The 23,543-nt window shown below is 47.6% G+C and overlaps 1 protein-coding gene across 3 annotated transcripts in view; it reads right to left on the bottom strand.

Annotated features, from left to right (window-relative positions):
* Positions 1–17,543, bottom strand: part of B3GLCT (beta 3-glucosyltransferase) — a 121,464-nt gene extending 103,921 nt beyond the window's left edge. Inside the window, exons 1-2 of one of the 3 annotated variants that reach the window (XM_045471313.1) lie at positions 17,164–17,543; positions 2,275–2,324 (exon numbers count right to left, since the gene is read on the bottom strand). In XM_045471313.1, the coding sequence (XP_045327269.1) occupies positions 2,275–2,324; positions 17,164–17,239 (126 nt within the window). In that variant the 5' untranslated portion in view covers positions 17,240–17,543. Of the gene's footprint in view, positions 1–2,274; positions 2,325–6,828; positions 6,902–17,163 lie in introns of those variants that run through there. The other 2 variants (XM_045471467.1, XM_045471393.1) reach the window with 2 other exon arrangements.
* Positions 17,544–23,543: the final 6,000 nt, after the last annotated feature.

The raw sequence follows: 23,543 nt of genomic DNA, 5'->3' as shown, positions 1-23,543 counted from the left end.
GATGGATCTGAGAAAAGCAAATTGAAAACCTTCTGGAAAGGAGTCAACATTCTAGAGGACATTCAGGACATTCATGATTCATGGGAAGAGGTCAAAATATCAACATGCACAGGCATTTGGAAGAAGTTGATTCCCACCCTCGGGATGACTTTGGGGGGTTCAGGATGATCAGTGGAGGCAGTCACTGCGGATGTGGTGGAAGCAACGAAAGAACCAGAACTAGAAGCGGGGCCTGAACGTGGACGGCATTGCTACGATCTCATGATAGGACGTGATCGGGTGAGGACTGCTTCTTGAGGCTGAGCAAGGAACGTGGTTTCTCGAGATGGACTCTGCTCCTGCTGAAGATGCTGTGAAGCTTGTTGAAGCGACAAGGGATTTGGAATATTACACAAACTTGGTAGATAAAGCAGCAGCAGGATTTGAGAGGACTACCTCCAGTTTTGAAAGAAGTTCTACTGTAGGTGAAATGCTATCAAACAGCATCACAGGCTACAGAGCAGTCGTTCGTGAAAGGAAGAGTCCATCAAGGAGGCAAAATTCACTGTCGTCTTAAGAAACTGCCACGGCCACCCCAGCCTCCAGGAAGCCCACCCTGATCGGTCAGCAGCTATCAACATTGAGGCAAGACCCTCCACCAGCTAAAAGATCGCAAGTCACTGAAAGCACGGATGATGGTTAGCATTTTGTAGCAATAAAGTACTTTGCAACTGAGGTATGTATATTTTTTAGACATGATGCTATCGCACACTTAACAGACAACAACATAGTTTAAATAGGACTTTTATTATGCACTGAAAACCAAAAAAATGCATTTAACTCTCTTTACTGCGGTGGAACCAAACCCACATCCTCCCTGAGGTGTGCCTGGACGTGGGAATATCTCTTTTGCTTGGCAATAACAGGATCATTGAGAAGATCAAGTTTTAAGTGAAATGTCTGAAAATGTTTTATTAACCATAAAGGATCTTAAAACCAAAGGAAAGTATTATTATTGTTCCTGTAGGAAACCCACAGTATAGTTAGAAAAGACAACACTGTGTTGACAAAAGAAACATTCTATTTAAAAAAAAAATGTTTTGGGGCGCCTGGGTGGCTCAGTCGGTTAAGCATCCCACTTCGGCTCAGGTCATGATCTCACAATTCATGGGTTTGAGCCCCGTGTCGGGCTCCGTGCTGACAGCTCAGACCCTGGAGCCTGCTTCAGATTCTGTGTCTCCCTCTCTCTCTGCCCCTCCCCTGCTCATGCTCTGTCTCAAGAATAAACAAACATTACAAAAAATAAAAATAAAAAACGCTGTTACGCTAATCGTGAGATTAAAAAAAAATGAAGTCGACCGAACCTTAGCGAATATGATAAAGACAACTCACATTCTTCAAATATGGTTTCTCTTTCTCATCTGCTAAACTCATCTAGCGCAAAGCCGAAATGGTAAACTTTAGATGAGGTTCTTGAACACAAACAATTGTGGGAAAGCAGCCGCTCTGAGATTTTTGGCTGAGTTTTATCCCGTCTCCATCAAGTCCCGGGGTCTCGGTTCCTGGTCCCAACTGTGCAAAAAGCCTGGCAGTCATCTTCAGTACTGCCACACGGTGCCACCTACAAAGTGAGGGAGACTCAGGCTCTTGTGACCCCGGGGACACAGCATACTACTTCTCTCTCTCAGACTGGGAAAATGCAGCCCAAGTTTAGATGTGGTCAGACTAGAGAAAACTAAGGCATCCCAGCAAGACTTCTATGATGTCTAAATCCATATCAAAATACTTTTTTTGAAACCTACTTGGTCTGCTGTAACTACTAAGGGATTTTTTTTTAAAGCAAGCTTATCTAAAAAATAAGATAAAAAAAAAAACAGAGAGGGAACAAACCATAAGAGACTCTTAACTGCAGAGAACAAACCGAGGGCTGCTGGAGGGATGTGGGGTGGGCGGATGGGCTAAATGGATGATGGGCATTAAGGCAGGCACTTGTTGGGATGAGCGCTGGGTGTTACATGTAAGTGATGAATCACTAAATTCTATTCCTGAAATTATTGTTACACTGTATGTTAACTAACTTGGATTTAAATTCAAAAAAATAAAATAAAAAATAAATAAAGCAAGTTTATCTGCAGGTTGCCACGAGAGATTAAAAATCTATGTGGACCAACATTTCATTAATTCGTGGAAAGAAACCTGAGAACTATTGTAAGATGAAATCATTACAGCTGCCATTAAAGAAAATATAAATGAATCTCAGACAGGAAGAATAGATTTGATCATGAGAATCAGTACCTTAGATTGCTTGACCTCTTTCTTTGTATCTTCAGAAACCAAAGCAAAAGCTGGAAAAAAGAAAACATTTTTACATTAAGATCACCAGTTAAGATTCATTCTCATATTTAACAGTCTCGCTTAAAACGGGGGGGGGGGGGGGAAGGGTGCTTGAAGAAGACATATTTTTGCTCATTTTTAAAACCAGCTGCATTTGCTGCAAACTAGTACCACTGGCCGCGTTCATCTCCGGACCTGAAATTATTCATCGGTGCACAGCCAACGTGCTTAGGCTACCAAGCTGAAGAAATAAACCTCAAAGGAATTGGAACCTGTGCACATACCACGTGTGTCTACGGATATAAACTACGAAATTGATGTGTACAAAATACAACTTCTTAGCAACTCGACGGTGCCTTCCAAAGCAAAGGGGGGATTCCTGAGAATCCAGCGGGAAGCAGTTCAACTCCCTCCTCGCACGATCACTGCCAGAGCCTGGCAGGCAACAGAGCTGAATCTGGGGCAAGCTTTCCGTCTCAGAGGCTCCCAGGCTGGAAGTGTGGTGCAGATAATGCTGCCTCACGCAGGGCCGTTCACAGAACCCACTAACGCAGTGGGGCCAAGACAGCGAGAGGAGCGAAGATCATTCCCTATTTAGAACGATTTAAGGTTTCAAGTTGGAGCCCACAGATAAAGGCAACCCTGTACCCTAGAGACACATCTAGGCTCCACATTTAGAACAACAACAACATGACAGTAACACTTAGAAAATATAAAGCAAAATAATAAGCCCAACAGGCATGCAGGTTAACTAGACAAAAATAATATGCTTTAATGTTATCGTGCACTTCCCCTGAGGAGCTAAGAGGAAAGCGTCTCATAGAGTTTGCTGTCTCCAATTAGCATCCCCCGGAGAAAATGGGCAATGCCATAGAGCAGTAAGGGACTCAAAGGGCCGGACGGCCGATTCCACGGAGCTGTAATGTGGTACAAGAAGCTTCAGTGGTAGGTCTCCTGGGGTAACAGAGGAGGCCCTCCTGAGAGGCTGGAGAAGACCTTTCCCATTCGGATGCCTCTGACCCCTCCCTACCCCCCACCCGCAGACATGCACCGCCTCAAGTCCTCTCCCATCAACATTTGCTCCAAGGAAATAACCTAAAACGTATTCGCACTAAGACGTAAAAATGAACGTGGTTTAATCACTTCCATTTCCAAGATGGCATCTCAAAAGGCAGGGTGAGCCTGAACCGTAAGCCAAATGAACCTCTACGTGTGAAATTTAGGTAACAGCAGATGTTACGGGAGGCCCCACTGAGACCACCTCATATAAATAACAAATCCCCAACACCACCCCTCCTTACGTTCCTCATTCTGCTTTATTCTTCTGCACAGCACTTACCACCACTGAGGTAATACTTATTTATTTATTTATTTATTTATTTATTTATTGCTCGCCTTACATATTAGTTTATTGTAAGCTCTGTGAAGGCAGGAAGGTGGTGCCCCACACCCAAAACACAGCCAGCACATAGGAGAAGGTCAACAAATATTGATCAAATGAATGAATGAGTGAATGCAAGTCTTTGTAATGGCCCTGGGACCACATGACTTACAGGCTGTCTACTCCTTACGCTAGGGAATATCCACCAGCAAAATGAAGGAATTTACTGTGTCCCCCCCCCCCACAACCAATTTATTTTCACCAGGATCTGATCTACTTTTTCATTTTATACACACACACACACACACACACACACAGGCAGCAACCAAAAAGCCCCAATCATTCATTAACTTCTAAAAAGAAAGATTTAAGCCCAAACACCATTTTATTTTTATTTTATTTTATTTTTTTAATTTTTATTTTTGGGACAGAGAGAGACAGAGCATGAACAGGGGAGGGTCAGAGAGAGAGGGAGACACAGAATCGGAAACAGGCTCCAGGCTCTGAGCCATCAGCCCAGAGCCCGATGCGGGGCTCGAACTCACGGACTGCAAGATCGTGACCTGGCTGAAGTCGGACGCTTAACCGACTGCGCCACCCAGGCACCCCCCAAACACCATTTTAAATTCTGCTTCTGGGTATTTAATTCTTTGGTTTGGTCTTATTTTATTAACCTCCAAACTAGCATGCACAGTGAAAGCCCTCGAGAAGATATCAGAAATAGAATTATTAACGAACATCATATAAGGAAGTCACAACATGTTAATACCACTTAGCACCACAGAATTGCAGGAAATAGAACATTCCAACAACTTGCAGGATATAACAACCGTGGTCAATCTAAGACCCGACTCTGAGTCCAAAATCCGACTCCATCAATTCTTAATTCCAAACACAGACAGTCAAAGCTCCCTGGGCTAGAATTCCCGCTTTTGTCAAGATAAAAAAAAAAAAAAAAACCTTCTCAGCTTAACACGTTCAGTGACTCATCATCTAATAAACAGGATTTAGTCTTACCTCACTTTTTTTGCAGGCCAGATGGCTATGTGAAAAGGAAGAGTATGTCAACACAAAAGTCCTTTAGAATGCAGACTCTATATTGAAGAAAACGTGCCTTTATTTGGTATTGGTTCTGAAAGGTACGAACACATCACCTTTCATAAGCCAGCAACTAATGTCATTTGAGTACGTTTAATGAAGGAATTACATGGGAGGAAGACATTCCCAATAAATCAAGTGAATTCTACAAATCCTCTTTGTCGTAAGCAAGACAGCATACCTTTATTCAGGCGAGGCTTAACTGAAGTTAAGAGTAAACTAGATTCTAGTTCCCTCCAAAAATACAAAGGCCTGGAGTTAAGATATTCTTTAAAAAAAACACACACACAAAACCATCATTTGTCCCTATGACATTCTGCTGTGAAATTTCCCCGATAGAAATAAATTATGTAATATTTAAAGCAGTAACATAAGGGCACGTGGCTGGCTCAGTCAGTAGAGCACGTGACTCGATCTTGGGGTTGTGAGTTCAAGTCCCACGCAGGGCACAGAGCTTACTTAAAAAAAATAAATAAATAAGTACAGCACTAACCTAAGACATGCATCAGAGTCACTCTCAGGTATAAGAGCAAATCACAGGGCAAGATAATCCTCATTAAATGAATATAAGCAAATATCTTTTTGCCTTCTGGTTTTACCTTTATGTTTCCATAATCTAAACAAATCACCGGGGAACCAAATGCGTTTTGAAGGCACAGCATATGCTAGACCGCTAATAAATCCAATCTTAAAACAATGGATCCTTTCTAAAATTCCTGCCAACAAAATCCGAGCTTTCACACTTCAAGCACATGAAGAAGGAGAAACGGTGAAATTTGAGGAGAAAAGTCAGAAAACCGGGCAAGTAAGGTAAGGATTTGCCTGTCACCTCCAACAACCCTAACAGGATACAGTCCCTACAGTGGGACTGTAACACTGGGAGCCAACGGAGGGGAGGAGGGAGCCGGGAGGGAGGAAGGGATCCCCCCCTGCTCTGCCAAAGGGAGTGGCCGCGTGAGGCTGGATGTTGGCTGTTTGGTTTCATACTAATTTCCAGATTCAGCAGGGAAAAAATATTCTTGAAAGCTTGGCCTTAATGTGCAGTTGGAGAACTATTCCAAGGTAAATCCTGCTCTTATATGCCAAACTATTGTTTAAAAGTAATTTTCCCTTTTCTATTTTCAACATGAATTCCTGTGAATTGCTGCAGGGAACTATATTTAAAGTGCAAATCGGGCCGGGCAATAGAAATAAGACCTTCCCGTGATAACTTTAAATAATTCAAGCCAACTAATGTGTTAGCACACCTATTCTGAGAGATAAATCAAGATTTTACAACTAACCTGGGACTAAGAATTATAGGCCAGCCTAAGCCCTGGAGTGCCGGAAAACTGGAGAGGAATTCATTGCAAGGCATTTAAGCAACCCTAATCAACTATCTTATCTTGTTCCTGGTTGGGAGTCAGGGACCCCACGCCCCTGCAGGAAAGATGACTGCACCTCCTAACTCCGTTTTGTTCCTGTTCCCTGGACTGTCCTCCCAGACTCTCCCAAGAACGGCAATCACAGAAAACCAGATTAAATACAAAAACGAAAACCAAAAACACTAAGACGCGGGATCGAGTGAGATACTGCGTAAAGCGTTTAGTGTGCGGTTCCACATGTTGCAAACTCAGCGGACGGGGCCATAAAGCTGCCGGTGGTACCACGCTTCGGGCCAGTCTGGGCGGCGTCTAGGCGGTGGGTGGTCGCGGCCCTACCCAGGAGCCTGGAGGAAGGGACTGAAACCGCGTGGCCCTCTCCGCCATCGGGGCCGAAGCCACAGCACTCACGGGAAGCTTGCAGCTGGTGGCCCTGCGGGCTCAGGGTCTCACACGGGCTCTGCCCCACTTTTTCTTCCGCCAGGCTGTGGGAGGGAGCCGGCGGGGCTTCACTTTCTTTGCCGTGACCTACTTACAAAACGCTTCACCCAGTGCGGCTCCTCCCCCAGTGGCTCCAGCTTCCCGGAGCTTTCCAGGTTTAATTCCAGGTCCTCCAGAGGAGGCCTTAAGCTCCAGGGTACACAGCCCACAGCCAATTTACTTAGTTCCAATTACCTGCTTTGAAGATAATCCATGCCAGCAGAGCGGACAGAAACGATCGCACCCCAACCCAGCAACAGGGGCAGGGCCTGCCTTTTCAGACCAATCTGCTGTCCCTGGGGGTCGTGGCCACACTGGGCCTCAGCCATCCGCCCACCTGGAGGCACCAGCACCCAGCCTGAGGATGAAGGGCCCCAGGCACTCTCCATGGGCAGAGGACAGAACCAGCCCAGGCATGTGGCCAAAGATCAACGGTTTAACAAGCATTATGTTTCCGCAACGGGGCCTGGCACATGCCGAGTGCTTTGGGCCTTCGCAGCTCATTAGCAGTATGAATTTATATTTTCATTTGTTAAACAGAAAATCAGAGAGTGTATGACTGCCACACAATATGCCAGGAGCTGGGGAAGACGAATAAGCAGCTGCCCAAGGAGCTCATGTGAGAGAGGAGTCCCTCGGTCAACAGCCAAGCATACAAGTGTCCACTCCAATGGCTGTCGTTCTGGCGGGAGTCCCCAAGGGAGCACCTGGGGTGGAGACAGAGGGCAGCTCACCCAAGGCAGGGCAGCAGAGGGAAGGGGAGGCTTAAAGGGAGGAAAGCACTGCTTAGGGCGAGCTCCACACTGCCTGAGGAAGTAAATTCCAGGCAGCAGAGATTTCAAATTACAAGAGCAAGGAGGCCTGGAAACAGGCTTCTGCATCAAAGTTTGGTTAACAAACAGTCCAATGTGCCCAGAGAATTGATATGTGAGGGGAGGGAGTGACTGGGGCATGGCCACCTGGGGGAGGGAAAGACTGGGGCACGGCCACCCTGGGGGGGGGGGGGGTGACTAGGGCAGGACACCCTGGGGGAGGGGGGGTGACCGGGGCAGGGACACCCTGGGGGAGGGGGGGTGACCGGGGCAGGGACACCCTGGGGGAGGGGGGGTGACCGGGGCAGGGACACCCTGGGGGAGGGGGGGTGACCGGGGCAGGGACACCCTGGGGGAGGGGGGGTGACCGGGGCAGGGACACCCTGGGCGGGGGGGGGGTGACCGGGGCAGGGACACCCTGGGCGGGGGGGGGTGACCGGGGCAGGGACACCCTGGGCGGGGGGGGTGACCGGGGCAGGGACACCCTGGGGGGGGGTGGTGACCGGGACATGGCCACCCTGGGGGGGGGGGTGGTGACTAGGGCAGGACACCCTGGGAGGGGGGGGTGACTGGGCAGGGACACCCTGGGGGAGGGGGGGGTGACCGGGGCAGGGACACCCTGGGGGAGGGGGGGGTGACTGGGGCAGGGACACCTACGGGAATGGAAGTGCTGGGGCAGGGACATCTGGGAGGGGGAGGGGCCATATCATTAAAGGGGTCAGCATTAGGGAGTCTGCTTCTATCCTATGTGCTATGAGAAGCTTCTAAGAAAGGGAGTGCCACATTGAAACGTGTGCCTTAGACAGGTTTCTGGAGGAGCCTATTGGGTGGGCTGTGGGGGGACCAAAAAAAGGCACAAATGTGCCAGCTAAGAAGCTAATGGAGCAGGCAATGAGAGATACACTACGGGACAGAATTCAGACGAGGCAGCATCTGGGCACAGCAGGTTGTGAGCAAAAGCAGGTGTTGGAGATATCAAAGCAGAACGCACAGGCTGAGACAGATCCTACCAATGGAATGGGTGGGGAAGGGAGAGTCCGGAGGGGTTGGTGAGTGAGAGAAAGGAGTGGAGGGGAGTCCGGGATTCGGATGGAGTGGCCGAGTCCACTGGGGTGCCATTCACAAGCTAGAGAATAAGGCAGGGAAGCAGATGTGTGGGAAAACAGTGCGGTTCCCAATATCCTGAGGCGCTGAGGACACTCCGTGGATCTACCCAGCAGCGGCTCATAGCCAGGTGTGGAGCCGGGCACAGGGGTCAAGAGGAGAGGCACCGGCAGCGTCCCCCCTGTACAAAGGAACCAAAGCCACAAGCCTGGATGGGAAAGACGGGAGCGAGGCAACGCCAACATTTCAGGGACAAAACTAAAGACGACAAAAAGAAATGGCCAGGCACAGAGGAGAAGCTAGACAGAAGGCAGTAGTTCAAGGATTTACAAGGTGTTCTTTTAAACTGTTCTCGCCTGAAAGTTTCAAAGCACAAGGGAAAGAGCTTGCAGTGCAGGAGACCGGGCCTCCGGGCCCGGCTCCACTGTAGAGAATAGCACGGCACGCTGGTCAGAGATACACAGAATCTAGACTCGCGCCTCGTGGCATCCAGGCTCTGCCGCTTAGTAGCTAAGCAACACGGGGCCAGAGACTTGGCCTCTCGGAGCCCCTGCCTCCGTCCCTGTAAAAGGGAGGAAACTAAACAAGAATGAAAATAAGTCGGTGCATGTACAGGTTCAGGATATTACCTGACCTATGGGAAGAGCTATGGAGCCTTTTGCTCAGACGCCAAGTAGCAAACTCAGGAAAAGAGACACACCGCACTGGAGGCTGCCAAGCACAATTCTGCAAGCACGCAGGTGGACAACACTCAGGGGCAGGGAACCCCCGTGCCCCATTCCATGGGTTCTGCACCACTTACAAGGTGATCAGCCAGTTGAGAGAAGTGACGGAGGAGGGGGCCTGGCTCCCCCTCACCGAGTGTGGCAGCGAGCACAGAGGCGCGACAGTACTCTTTTGAGCAACCACCTACCCCCATTCGACATTGCTCCATCTGAAACCCATCTTCTGTTTTATCAAAGAAGTCAATGGGAAAATGGAGTTTGGAATACAAATTTTTCTTCCCTTGGCACCAAAGTTGGCTAAGGGCCAATATACTCTCTGTGCCAAAGGGTAAACATATTTATAGGAAGGACAGTTAAACAGAAGGGAAGAAAAGAGGAAATAACTGTATATTTTAGGAAAGAAAAGATCATTTGCTTCTTTGATTCATATCTCATTTAAACAAATAATGTGAAAATCCATATGCCACTCAGGATGTGAAAATAAGAAAATTCCATTTCAGACAGAGTTTTGGGGGAGAGACTCAAAACACCACCCTCAAAAAGCATGTTTCACAGGCTGAGTCACAGGTAAGGGGCAGAAGGATCTCTGGTCATACCACCCACTCCAGAATAAACTCAACCACCGAAAAATCAGCACCTCGTATGATTCCTTCACATTGTAAGAGCAGTGGTGAACGGTTAACCGTGTGGCTAACTTACAGAAACACAACGTAAGCTGAAACGTGGGGTATCTTATTTTCCTAACACAAAAAGTGGTTTCAGAAGCCCTTCCTGTCCGTACCACTGAATCCATGGTACCTACAGTCTGAGAGGTTCTAACACCTTAGAAACTTGTCAGTTGTCCAAAAACCTTTGTTCTCACAATGCACTGCTCCAGTTTTTGAGACTCACGCTCCCCACACTACAGCCCCCCGCCCCCCACCCGCCCAGTAGCACTTGGAAAGCTGCCAAATGATGGTGGAACCAGAGAAAGACAGCTCAGTTTGAATTCTGGGGTTTCTGGTTCCTTCCCCAAGGAGAAGAAATACCTGACCGGGGCATACGGGCCTCGATTCCACGCTACACTTTCTCCAAAGCAGCTCCTTATTTCATTGTAAAGACAAAGCAACGAGCCATCAACTTTACATTCTGCAGATACGCAAGAAAGCCACCCAGTAAGAGTCCCCAGTTTGTACCTGGTCCTGGGGTGGGCCAGGCGGGGTTCCTGCACCCGCCAACACATACAACTTATCTGGGGCCTGGATACAACTGCATATCCAGAGGCTTCACCTCAGATCTTCTGATATCAGAAAAATCTGGAGCCAGGACCCCATAAGCTGCATTTTAACAAAAAAGCCCTTCACAAAGGGAACTCTTCAAGACCCTGAGGGGATTCTCCTGTGTGAAGTCTGACACACTGGGGTGCACAGGTGGACAGACGCCAAGGAATGGAAAGGGGCAATTCCTCCAACAGGCCTTGGCCACATACCTTCCTTCACTCCCTTCACCTCATCAACGAAGCACAAGCTCCAGCCTACCCGCCCTCAAGGATTTGGAGAAGATAAATTCAGCATGACATGTAAAGAGCCTTGGGCTTCTTACGGCAAGCAATGATGTAAACTAAAACATATCACCTTTTCAGATCATAAAATATTCTTTTAGGAGTGAAAAGAAGTCCTATCCCTAGGAGAAAAAGGCACCGCTGTAATTGAGATACATTCAAATCTTATTTGATGATGCTTTCACTCATTTTCTTTTTCTTTTTTTTGGATAAGCCTGCAGCTTTACATCACACAGATAAAGACTATTTTCTTCCCCAGCTTCTACCAAATCTTGGATATCCACACATTTTGAGTAAAAGCTTAAATGGATTTATTTTACCAATTAAGACTCTCCTCTTTAAAAAAAAAAAAAAAAATATGCATGTGTATGTATATTATATATATTATATGTATATATTACATATATATTATATGTACATATTATATATATTACATGTACATATTATATGCATTATATGTATATATACATATACATATGTACATATTATATACAATATATGTATATTATATCATATATATCATATATATCATATATATCATATATATCATATATATCATATATATATTCCAACTGCTGCCATATCTCTCCACAGCCAAGCTCTCCTATGAGCTCCAGACCCACAAATCTAACTGCCCACCTGACATGGAACCTGACTATCTCACACGCACCCCAAACTCAACTTGTCCAAACTAAACTCGTCATCCTCACCTCCCACTAAAATTAAATTTTAGAAAAACGTCTGGGTACTTAATGCCACAGAACTGTACACTTACAAATGGTTAAGAGAAATTTCATGTTATTTAGCTACAATAAAAAGAAAAAAAAAAACTGTTTAAATCTGGTCCTTCTCCATTAGCGCCTGTATCAGTAAACAGCACCAGGAGCCGCCCACAGCTCATGACAGAAACCTGATTCATGCGTGACCCCCGCCTTCCTCTCAGCCCACTGTACCCATCAATCGCCGTGTCTTAGAGAGTGTTAATCATCCCTCCCGTGGTCGATTCCAACAGCCTCCTCACTGGTCCCACATGTCCCCGCTGGCCGCCTCTTAATTCCTGTTCCATAGGAAAACCAGAGTGAGTTTCTCAAACTGCGAAGTTAAATCATGTCACTCTCCTAGGACAGCCCTTCAGCCACTTCCCACTGCTCTAAGGACAAAGTCCCAAGTCCTTACCCTCATCTGCAAGAGCCTGCATTGTGTGACCCCCTACTGATCTTCCCAGCCCCTCTCCTGATCTCTCCAGCCCCAGTCCTTTCTGCACTGTGTTTCTCTGGGCACCAAGCTCTTTCCCCTGCCATGCGTACTTCATTTAACGGATTTCTGCTTCCCCTTCCAGTCTGAGCTCTGATGTCCCCTCCTCCAGGAAGCTCTCCTTGAGCCCCAGCTCCAAGGTTCCCCAACCTGGCACCTGGCACCGTTGACACTAGACCGATCGCTGATCCTGGGCAGGGGGAGGTGGTCCCGGGCACTAGGATCGCTCAGCCACACCTCGAGCTCAGAGGCCAGTGACCCTAACCCTTCCTGCTAAATCATCCCTGTGACAACCAGAAAGTCTCTAGCCCTTGACAAGTGTTCTCCCAGGGGCAAGATCGCCCTCTGTTGAGAAACAGGACGCCAAACTCCAGGGTCCAAAGACCCTCCTGAGACACGCGTTCCCACAGCACCCCGAACTCCTCTGCCACACTGAGCACAGCGCAATTTGTTTCCGCATAATGTTCCTTCCCCTCGAGACTGCAAGTGCCACGGGGGGAAAGCCAGACCAGATCTGTCTCCTTCCTGCGATATCCTCAGTGCCTGACATATGGAGATACTCGACAGTTTTTGAATAAACGAACAAAAATTTCGAGGACAGGTCTTTCTTTCAATACTACTTTTGAACTGTTGACATTTTCTAGTAGTGCAAATCAGCGCCTACACCGAATCGGGTTTCTCTGGGAGTGGCCTTGTGAAGAGAGCTTTGAAATATGGAATCAAGGGCGACTCTCAATCAGTAATAGATCTGATGAACCTCTGACACTCCCTAGAATTTTTCCTTCGTGTTGGGAAAGATGGAATTAATGCTCCTGTACACTGTTCTTAAGCAAGAATCTGGCAACACCAAAGATGAATCACCCATATGTTACAAAGGGGCAAAATCTAGAACATTTGCAAATTCCCCATAAATAATCCCTTTGTGCCTAGAAATTATGCCTGATTTATAATGTTTCTAATGAAAAGAAAAACAAACCACCTGGCCCTTCGTGGTCCAAATGAGGTCAATTACCAGGACTTGCTCAAGTACTGGGCCTACGATGCTTGCCTCAGAGCAAGTTAACAAAAATTGACAGAAGGGTCAGGACAGCTCTTCCCTACCCTGGCCATCCCTGAAACAGTTGCTCCCCCCCCCCACTCCTTATATGCCCCCAGTTAAAGAGCTTGACTATTGGCTCTGGGCAAATGCCCTTGGGTCAAGTCTGCGACCAAGGGGGCTGCACCAACTTGAGGCCCAGACTACCCATCCAGATGGGTAAAACCTGTATCAGTCATATCTGTTATAAGAAATAAGAGGGTTTAAAAATATATAAAAATAAGAATAACAATAAAAACACCTGGGATCAGGTCTGATTCTTGGTGTCCCAAAATGTCTAATTCACTGCAGTGCAAAGAATCGGAGCAAGAACCGGACCAGAATGAAAAATCATCCCTAACTTTGGCAGATGCTAAGAAATACAATCCTGAATCATAAAGAGGAGAAACAGGGATAAGAAAGATAAAAGTTAGGGGCGCCTGGGTGGCTCAGTCGGTTGAGGGTCCAACTTCGGCTCAGGTCATGATCTCGCGGTCTGTGAATTCGAGCCCCACGTGGGGCTCTGTGCTGACAGCTCAGAGCCTGGAGCCTGTTCTGTGTCTCTCTCTCTGCCCCTCCCCTGCTCATGCTCTGTCTCTCTCTCTCTCTCTCTCTCTCTCTGTCAAAAATAAACAAACATTTTTAAAAAAGATAAAAGTATCTTATTTTACCATTGGTTCAAATGAGCTTCTTCACAGATGTTATCGATTAGGATTAGGCTGGCTGCGTGTAATCGAAAACCCAAACAACTGAGGCTTAAAGAAGACAGGGGTTTATTTTTAATATCATGCCCAACAAGTCTGGAAATAAGTGACCCAGGACTGGCATGGTGTCCCACATCCATCTAGCACCCAGGTGGTGTTATCCTTTCTGCTATACTGTCCTTACTACTCGCTTCTGTCTTCAAGGTCACCTCATGGTCACAAGATGGCCACCACGGCTCCAGCCATCAGATTTACAGACAATGGGAAGGAAGATGAAACAAAGGCAAAAAAAAAAAAAAAAAAAAAAATGCAATTTAAAAAAAGCCAGCATCCGAGCTGGGTCAGCCGCCATTACCAAGAGACCCACCCAAAAATCTCAATAGATAACTCAGTGGCTAACCCTGCTTTGCAAGGGCCCCTGAGAAATGTGTTTTCGCCACACTGCCACTGCCACCCCCGCCACCACACTCCTCCACCCTTTCCCTCACTCCCTGTATTATTAGTCAGCTAGAGCTGCCATAACAGAAACCACAGACTGGGTGGTTCGAACGGCAGAAATTTACTCCTCACAGTTCTGGAAGCTAGAAGTCCCAAGTCAAGGTGCCAACGGGGTTGGTTTCTGCGGAGACCCCTTTCCCTGGCTTGTAGGTAGCAGTCATCTTACGGTGTCCTCACATGGCCTTTTCTCTGTATGCATCCCTGGTGTCCCTTCCTCTTCCAAGAAGGATAAGGACGATAAGGACACAGGCCCTGTTGGATTTGGGCCCCCCCCCTTATGACATCATTTAACCTTAATTATACTCCTTGAAGACCCTATCTCCAAATGCAGTCAGGTGACACTCCTGATTATCTAACGGGCTTTCTTAGTCTGGAAAAGAAGGAACCGAGGGTTACTGGGTAAGCAGAGAGCAGTCTCTGCCACAATAGATCAGTCTGTTAAAACTGTAAGAAATGGCAAAGTTCTGGTATTTTATCTAGTCTATGCCTCCTGTTTTCTAGGAGAAAACTGAGCTCAAACTCACTAGAAGCCACACAGCGGCTGGCGCAGAGGTGTGAATAAATCTGATTCTAGAACTGGCACTGGACTTTAGAATTGAAGTTACAGTGAATTTGATCTGTATAATCATATGGATTTAAAATAAATTTTCTATATTGACTCTTCTCTGAAAACTCAAATGAATATGCTACAGTTTGTGGGAAAACTAAACTATATATACCCAGGCCAAACTTCTAAGGGGATATTTAGAGTATTTTTCACCCATCAGGATTGTTCACATGCGTCAGAACTCCTGTCATAATCTCTCGTTTTAGCAAGATTCCAAGATTCCCGATTTCGCGATTTACAGAGCGGGCACCGCATCTTTTTACGTCTTGATGCTCCCCCAACGCCACCAAAGCAGAGCTCAATAAACTGAACCCGTGATTTACTTCAGACCTCGAAGAACACAGCTTCCTGTATTCTTGAAATCCATGAAAGCCAGTTCAGAGAGCCAAATGTCTCCCAGGGACCTTTTAATAGGTTTTACGTCTTATTTATTGTGCTTATCTGACAACTTCACAATGTTAATAGACATCTCTAAAAATGTGTTGACATTCTGGTTCATTCTGACTGTCCTTTAACGTACTATCAAGTTTGGGCAGTGCAGCTATTCCCTTAAGTGCAGTACAAAATAGATACGTGTAGCAATACATTTAAATGTGTTTCAGCCCATATATTGAATATATTATAGACAAATATTATATCCCCAGTACAGCATTATAAAGTGCAGTGCTATAAATAGAATGCCAACTTCGGCTACCACCCACCCCATTTGCTTAGGTGCAAAACTCCCAGGCAGCAAGCCAAGTGATGCAGCCAAGAGTCACCTAGTCAACCTCCCACCCCTCCAACCTCCCCTTCCCCCAGGGCTGCCCTGGCCAGCGATGCATTCTTCCACTGAAGCAGATCTCCAAGTTAAGTTGCTCACCACCGTCAATTACAGCTTTCTCTGCCCAAGGTGCCCGAATGCTTTTAATTGCATTGTTGCTTACTTAATCATGCATGTGAACAATTAATTAACAATTAATCTCACTAGATTTTCCCACACGTAGTGAGCACCTATAGAAATGCCGGGGGCGGGGACGCAAATAAGGCCCCTATTCGAAGAGTTTAAATCCAAATTAAAAAAACGTGCTGTAAAGGTTCCAGTGGGCTACCAAAAAGCAATGTGCAATAACGCTACGTTTTTTCCTAAGTTGCACCATTCTGCCATTTCTAAAAATCTGAAATTACTGCCTTTTAACCGACTGGAAACCCAAAAGTCCGGGTTAGAGGACAATAACCCTGAGAACACTAAAAAAGGGAGCTTCCCCCAAGCTTTCAACCTTGAACAAGTCTCATCATAAACGTCCATTACGGTGATTTTTTTTTTTTTTTTTTTTTAACTTCTGCCCCATCCTTTTACGATACGGTGGAGAAAATACTCTTGCGAGGAGAACGGGAGGAAAAAAGGGAAGGGGCATTACGGCAGCAGCAGACCCGACAAGCATTGTCTCCAGAAGTGTTCTCTGATTTTCCCCCATAGCGACCCAAGATTGGGGAGCGTCCCCACCGCCTCCCCCACGCCACGACCGCACACACTGAGGGCCCAGCCGGGCACCCCGATCCTCCCTTGCTGGCCCAGGACTCCGCAGAAGGGGCTGGTGCCAAGTTGGCGTCTCAGCCCGGGAGACCAGGGCACGGCCGGAAGACCCCGCGGAGGTGGGGGGGACACCGTCCCTCGCCCCCGCCCGCGGGGCGCGGGGGTGCGCGACGAGCGAGCGGCCCGGACGCCGGGCCACCCGCTCGCCTCCAGCCGGCGGCGCCCGCGCGGGGCGAGCGGGGCGCGCGGGGCAGGCGGGACGCGGGCGGAAGGCAGGGGGGCGGGACCGCGGCCGCCGCTTCCCTCCTCTCAAAGTTTCTCGCAGTTGCACATTTACTCAGCGCTTCCTGTGGGGGTGAGCGCCTCGCCCTCCCGGCTCGGCCGGCCGCCAGCTCCCGGCGGAAGGAGGCGGGCAGACGCGAGCGGGGCCGGGGCGGCGGCGGGACCCAGCGAGCCGAAAGGGGCCGGGCGCGGCGCGCCCCGGGGTCCCGGAGAGCCGGGTCCCCCCCCCCACCCGGACGCCGCGAGGGGGCGCTGCCGCCGGCGCGGCGGGGACGGGACGGCGGGACGCGGGCGCCCGCGGGGCAGGGCTGGGCCGCCCGCCGCCTCCTCCCGCGCGCGGACGCGGGGCGCGGGCGGCAGAGCCCGGGAAGCCCACGCCTCTCCCGTGCGCGCCCGGGCCGCCCGCTACTTACCCAGGGAGCAGGTGAGGAGCGAGAGCAGCGCCGGGAGTGCGAGGCGGCGGCGGCCGCGGCCGGCGGGCGGCAGCATCCCGGCGGCGGGGACCGTGCGCCCTGCTGGAGCGCGGGGACGGGAGACGCGCGGGGAGCGGAGCTGCGCCGCTACCGCTGCCGCCCCTGCCGCCGCGGCTGACCCTTCTCCGCCGGCTCCCCTCCTCCCTCCTCGGGCTCCGCCGCGCCGGCTCCGGTCGCGCCCTCTGGCGGCCGGCTTGGGGAGCGTCCCCGTGCCCGTTCCAGCGCCTGCCTGGCCCGCGGCTGTGCCCGGGGTCCCGCCACGCGGTGTGGGTAGAGGTGGCTGCACCTCCGCAGCGACCCTAGCCTCTGCTCCCTCCGGCCGTTAGTCTCCACTCCTTTTCTCCCTCTTCTCCCTTACCTGGCCCCCATCTTCTGCCTTCCTGCCCCCCCCCCCCACTTCTCCGTCACCTCCCTTTCCGGGATCTCCAGGAGTAGGTCAGTAGTTCCCCTTCTTGCTCCCGAAGTGGGGGACGGGAGAAGTGGGGGGGGGGGGGACAGGAAGGAAAGGAGAAGGACTTTTTCCTCCCTGCTAACGTACCATCGGCCATTAAAAAAAAAAATCAATAATTCAACTCTTAATATTGTTGGCACCAGCGTTCTACTTTGATGAAGGTGTTTTTAATCAGCTCAACTAATTTACTTAATATCCCCCTTTAATGGGCTTTGGCCAAGAGCTTAGGCCTGGAATTTGGCTTTCAACAGAAGTTTGTGTAAATGTAATTTCGTGTAAATGTAATTTTAAGCGGCTCGCCGTAATGGAAGAGGGAGGGTGTAGTTTTTTTCAAAACATGATAAAAATTGATATACGGAGAAGTGGAGTGACGCGTGTAAGCCTCATGTGGAGAGACCCTCTTGTCCCCATGGGACTGTTCAGGGGCTTCCCTCCCCAGCCAGGAGACGTGGAAGCCCTGGCCAGGTCTGGCCCCCTTGTGTTGTGTGGTGGGCAGAGGAGGAAAGCAATAACCGAGGACTCTGAATCCCCTCTAATGGTTCTTCACTGCTTTGTGCCTCCCCCAAGCCTTGACTCCTTTCTCTCTCCTAGAAAGCATACAGGACCAAGTGCCCATCACCCACCTGAGATTAGACCATGACCTCCTGAAGCCTGTGTGGGTGTTTTCATTCATACCTCATCGTATTTGTTGGATGCCTACTCTGTGCCTGCAACGGTGCTAAGCACACCAGCACCTTCCACACGGACCGGCCACGTTCACCCACTCGCTAAACGTTAAATGAAGACCGGTGCCAGGTGGTGGGAATACAAGTAAGGTGTTAGGATGATAGCGAAGCAGGTGCTGAATAAATGCTTGTTGTGTTGAGCCTTATAAAAGTGGAGACCATCGTGGGGCTTAGCCTTGAATGCGTTAGGATAATATTGTTGTTTGCCCAACGTACAACACCTGCTGCCAGTGGTTTAACAAGGACGTCTAGAGACTGTGGGTTTTCTCTCTGGTTCGTACCGACTTCTTGAAACTGGAAACAATACCTTGTGTGTCGTCCATTTTGCGTGAATGCAAATGGCACGATCTTGTTATTCAGCCAGGGTTTGTGGCTACATGTCAATAACTATTTTTACAAAAAGAGACATGTAAGAATCCTTCCTTTCATTTTTTTTTTTTTTTTTTTAATGAAGCTTCTTTTCAAATTCATGGTTGACTGCCTCGATCCCTTTTATCTTCTAAAACCTGCCTGGTTAAAAGTTCTAGAAGGTTTCCAGCATCCAAAGCTGTTCAGCGTTCTTCCGAGAAAACATCCCGCCACCTGTATTTGATATTGAGTATCAAAACAAGATGTGTTTAAAAAGAACAGAAGCCTGATAATTAAGCAGCTTACTTACCAGGTATGTGTTCAAATACCTACTCCACGTTTCGTAACAGGCAACTCTTAAGTGCTCAATCAACGTTCTCGTCAAAATGCACCACGTGAGCGTATTTTGTGTGCGGGAACAAGGTGTGGGAAATGGAGCCCCAAAGACAACAGGGAGCACGCTCTGTTTAAGTAACAAATCTACCCCAGCGTTCTTCTGTTCCACAGTAGACATAGATAAATGACACGTTCCAAAGCTCCATAACTCACATTTTAAAAAGGATTACCTTTCACTTACTCTGGTCATATGATAAATGGACTTCCTGGGAGTTCCCTCTCCCAAAAACAAGTTGAAAGTTAACTGAAACAAAATGTGCTCATGAGGACACTAACAGATACGTGGTTAGGCACCCCTTGCCTGTGCCTCTTCTGCTATTTGAAACACCAACGGTAAGGGACCACTCTCCATGCAAACGTGTAAATCTCGTAAACTCTAAGATTGTGATATGAAAAAAAGAGTATGCCTTATCTCTGTCTTCCTGGGGGTCACGCATCTTAATTCCAGATGCCACCCCCATATTGACCCCTGAAAGTATGCCCCTCCCCTGTGCGGGAATGAAGCAAGGAGTCCCCTCTTTCTGGGGAGGAGGGCCTGTTACAACATAATTAAAACAGTCTGGTAGTTTTTAAAAGAATTTTCTAAATTCCACAGAAGAATATAAAGACCTATGCATAAAACCATAGATAGCCAAATAATCTAATAAGCAAGCTCCAAACAGATGGTTTCTGAGCTTATACTAACTATAGACCCAGATGCCAGAATCCATTCATTTAACTGATAGTGAATGGTTTTTAGCCCACGTGTCCATTGCTAAGGCTTTGGATGCAAAGCATAAAACATGGCATTGAGCACAAACTCACAGTCCAGTTAGGGAGATAAAAATGTTCCTAAGTAATTTTTTTGCCCTGTGATAAATGCTACAGTACAGGTGGATGGAAACACTTTGGAACATACAGAGGGGAAAACAAAATGGTGGCCATGGGAATCCATCGGTAAGGCCAAAGTGACTTGTGCAGGGTCTTAAAGGAGACCTAGGATCCTGGGCCGAGAAAAGGAGGAAAGGCGTCCCAGGCAGAGAGAGACACAACAGGCACAAAGCAGATCAGTCTAAAGAAGTTTGGTGGGCTGTGAAGCGGCCATAGGGTGACCCAGGCTTCGTGCCCAGCCCTCTCCCCGTCTGCTACCTCTCTCCCACGGCTTGCAAGTTCCCATAGCAGCAAAGACCAAGGGACAGATTCCAGCTCTCCGCTCTAGGGCCCTCTCACCTTCAGGAGAGCCGTTTTCTTCGCACACAGAGAAGTGGCCTTAGGGATTCTTTTCAAAACCTAAAATCAAGCCTAGGGTCTGACAGTGGACTAGAATGTCCAAAACTGGATCTCTAGGACATAAGGTCGTCGTAAATCAGACCCATGATGTAGCCACCTGGCCAGTCATGCCAGTCATCCCCGGAATCCGTGCACACCTGGTAACAGGAGAGCAACTCGTCACTTCACCTGATGCTTTAAGCTTTAGGGAAGCAAGAGAATCTTTATTCCCTGTGGGAGAAGTGTAAGACAGGAAGAAGAGACACACAGCAAGAAACTTCATGGTTCAGAGTAGATCCAGTGGCCACAACCTCCCCCTGCAGCAGGTGCTCAAGAGGAACACCCTGATAACACAGATAAGGGGGCCTCTCCAAAGCCCTAGAGGAGCCGGTCTCACTTTGCTTCCAAAGCTATTCAAAAGCCATAGGTGAAACCTATCAAGCCAGACTTTCAAACAAGACTTTTAGCCCAAGAGGCTTATCCGCAGGATTCTTAACAAACCAACAGCCCTGAACCAAGATCCAGGAAATAAAAGTTATGGTCTCAGCAGGCCCCCAGGACAAGCCTACCAATCCAAGGCTATTACCATTGGATTTTCTGTTCTTTTGAAGATACCGTGTGGTACAAACACTTCTCTGAAGGAAAAAAAAAAAAAAAGCTACCTCCTAGAAACTTCTGAACAGAAGTAGATCATCTGCTTTTGTTCTTCTTTCTGGAATCACATATCCTCCAGTTTTCAGTAAGATTAGGGATTGCTCCTGATAGCTGTATCAACATGAGCAACGGGAAGTGTCTGCATTTGAGGTTTTTGGAAGCAATTTAAGTATATTTTATCTCCTCTGTGATCCATTCTTTTTTTTTTTTCCTTGAAAGAGAGAGAGAGAGAGAGAGAGAGAGAGTACGAGTGGGGGAGGGGCAGAGAGAGAAGGAGACAGAATCCACAAAGCAGGCTCCAGGTTCTGGGCTGTCTGCACAGAGCCCAACTTGGGGCTCGAACCCGTGAACCACAAGATCATGACCTGAGCCAAAGTCGGACACTTAACCGACTGAGACACCCAGGCGCCCCTCTAGGATCCATTCTTAATAGTCAATTTATTTAAACTATAATAATAATAATAATAATTTCACCCATGTCTCCTATCCCCCACCCATTACCTCTGGAAACCGATCTATTCTCTGCATCTATGAGCTTGTTTATTTTTTTTATATATACATATTTTTTAGTCTCTGCATATAAAAGAGATCATACAGCATTTGTCTTTCTCTGACTTATTTACTCAAAGTCCATCCATGTTGTTGCAAATGGCAAGATGTTATTCCTTTGTGTGGCTGAATAATATTCTTTATTCTTTTTTCATTACCCATTCATCTATCAGTGGACACAGGTTTTTTCCATAGCTTGGCTATTATAAATAATGCTGCAATGAACATTGGGGTGCAGATACCTTTTCCAATTGGTTTTCGTTTCCTTTGGATAAATACCCAGAAGTAGAGTTGCCGAATCCTATGGTAGTTGTATTTTTACTTTTTTGAGGAACCCTTATACTGTTTTCCATAGTGGCTGTGCCAGCTTACATTCCCACCAACAGTGGGATCCCCACTATTTCCAGACGACCGGATATTAAATGTAGAAAATGCTGAAGACTCCATCAGAAAGCTTAGAACTAATAAAAAAAATTCAGTAAAGTTGCAGGATATAAAATAAGTATACAAAAATCTGTTGGGTTTCTATATACTAATAATTCACCATCAGAAAGAGAAACAATCCCGTTTACAATTGCATCAAAAAGAATAAAATACCTAGTAATAAATGTAACCAAGGAGATACAACCCTATTTGTTAGAAATTACCAGAAATTAATGAAAGAAAATGAAGAAAACATAAATAAATAAATAAATAAATAAATAGCTATGTGGTGCTTTTATTAAGACTTTTATTAAGAACAGAAGGTGTGGGTCATAAATGCACAGCAGCTTACATGAAATGTGTTGGTGTTTTGGGTGCTGTTGCCAATAAATAGTCATTTCTTTTACAACAGCTGCTTTCAGGTGTAGGATCCTGGTTAATAAACTCAACAAAACAAACACAATTCTTTTTCACTTATCCGGCAATAAACATGTCAGAGAGTAACGGCAGGTAGGAGGCCCCCACAGGACCTGCTGAGGTTGGGAAGAGAAACGCGTTTCCTGGGGAGATCACAGTCTGGTGGAGAGGACCGAGATGCACATGAGTAGCCGTGAGCTTGTGTAGAATATGGAAAGCACTCTAAGAAGCATCTGAACAAAGTATGACAGAAATGCAGGGAGAAGGTTAGCACATCCACCTGCGGGGCGGAAGAAGGTCTCGCACACGGGGAGTTGAACTGCGGGTTAAGGGTCAAAGGGGCTGTCTGCAGCGAGAGAAGGTGAGAAGGGCATTGCAACAGAGAGAACAGGGCGGCCAGTAACATGGAAGCTGGGAGCTACGAGTTCAAAGACTGAGGAGTTCAGTTTGGCCGGCACATAGGATATATGAAGGAGAAGCCAGTTCGGGCTGCCTTGAGGAGGACGTTAAATGCCATGCTAAGGAGATTGACCTTCCGTTGAGTGTCGCAGGAAGGGCAGTGGAGAGATGGGAAAGGTGTTTCAGTGGTAATGACAAAACCCTCCACCATGACACCGTAGCTCCTAAGGCCTGTCTTGTGTCCTAAGTCTGCAACCGCTGTCAGAAAACCCGGTACGTAATGTTCCCTGTTCATGTGTGTTGTGTCCTGATTTCATGAAAGGGCTATGCTGTGAAAAAATTAATTCAACGGTAACATTTTGGACGAATTGGAGAGAGGAAGGAAAAGCAGAAAGAATGGTTAAAAAAAAAAAAACGAAACAGCACACCTGAAACTCATATAATCACTTTCAACTATGTGACTTCATTTAACCCTCACAAAAAATATACATAAAAGGGCTATTCTCCTCGCTTTGCAGAGCGGTAAAGTGAACCTCAGGCAGGTCAAACCCCAACAGCCAGAACTGCCTTTGGTGGCAGTTTCTTTCCACAAAGTTGTGCTCTTTAACCAGGGTGGCAGCAGCAGGAAGAGAAGGGGTCACTGTGAAGACGTGACAGAGGGCAGATCAACCATCCAGTTCTCGTGGGTGAACAGCTATTGGCTGGAGCCA

Source organism: Leopardus geoffroyi, chromosome A1 (assembly GCF_018350155.1).
Source record: "Leopardus geoffroyi isolate Oge1 chromosome A1, O.geoffroyi_Oge1_pat1.0, whole genome shotgun sequence".
NCBI classification, from domain to species: domain Eukaryota; kingdom Metazoa; phylum Chordata; class Mammalia; order Carnivora; family Felidae; genus Leopardus; species Leopardus geoffroyi.
The sequence above is the reverse complement of the archived record's forward strand: the minus strand, read 5'-3'. Positions and strand labels throughout refer to the sequence as shown.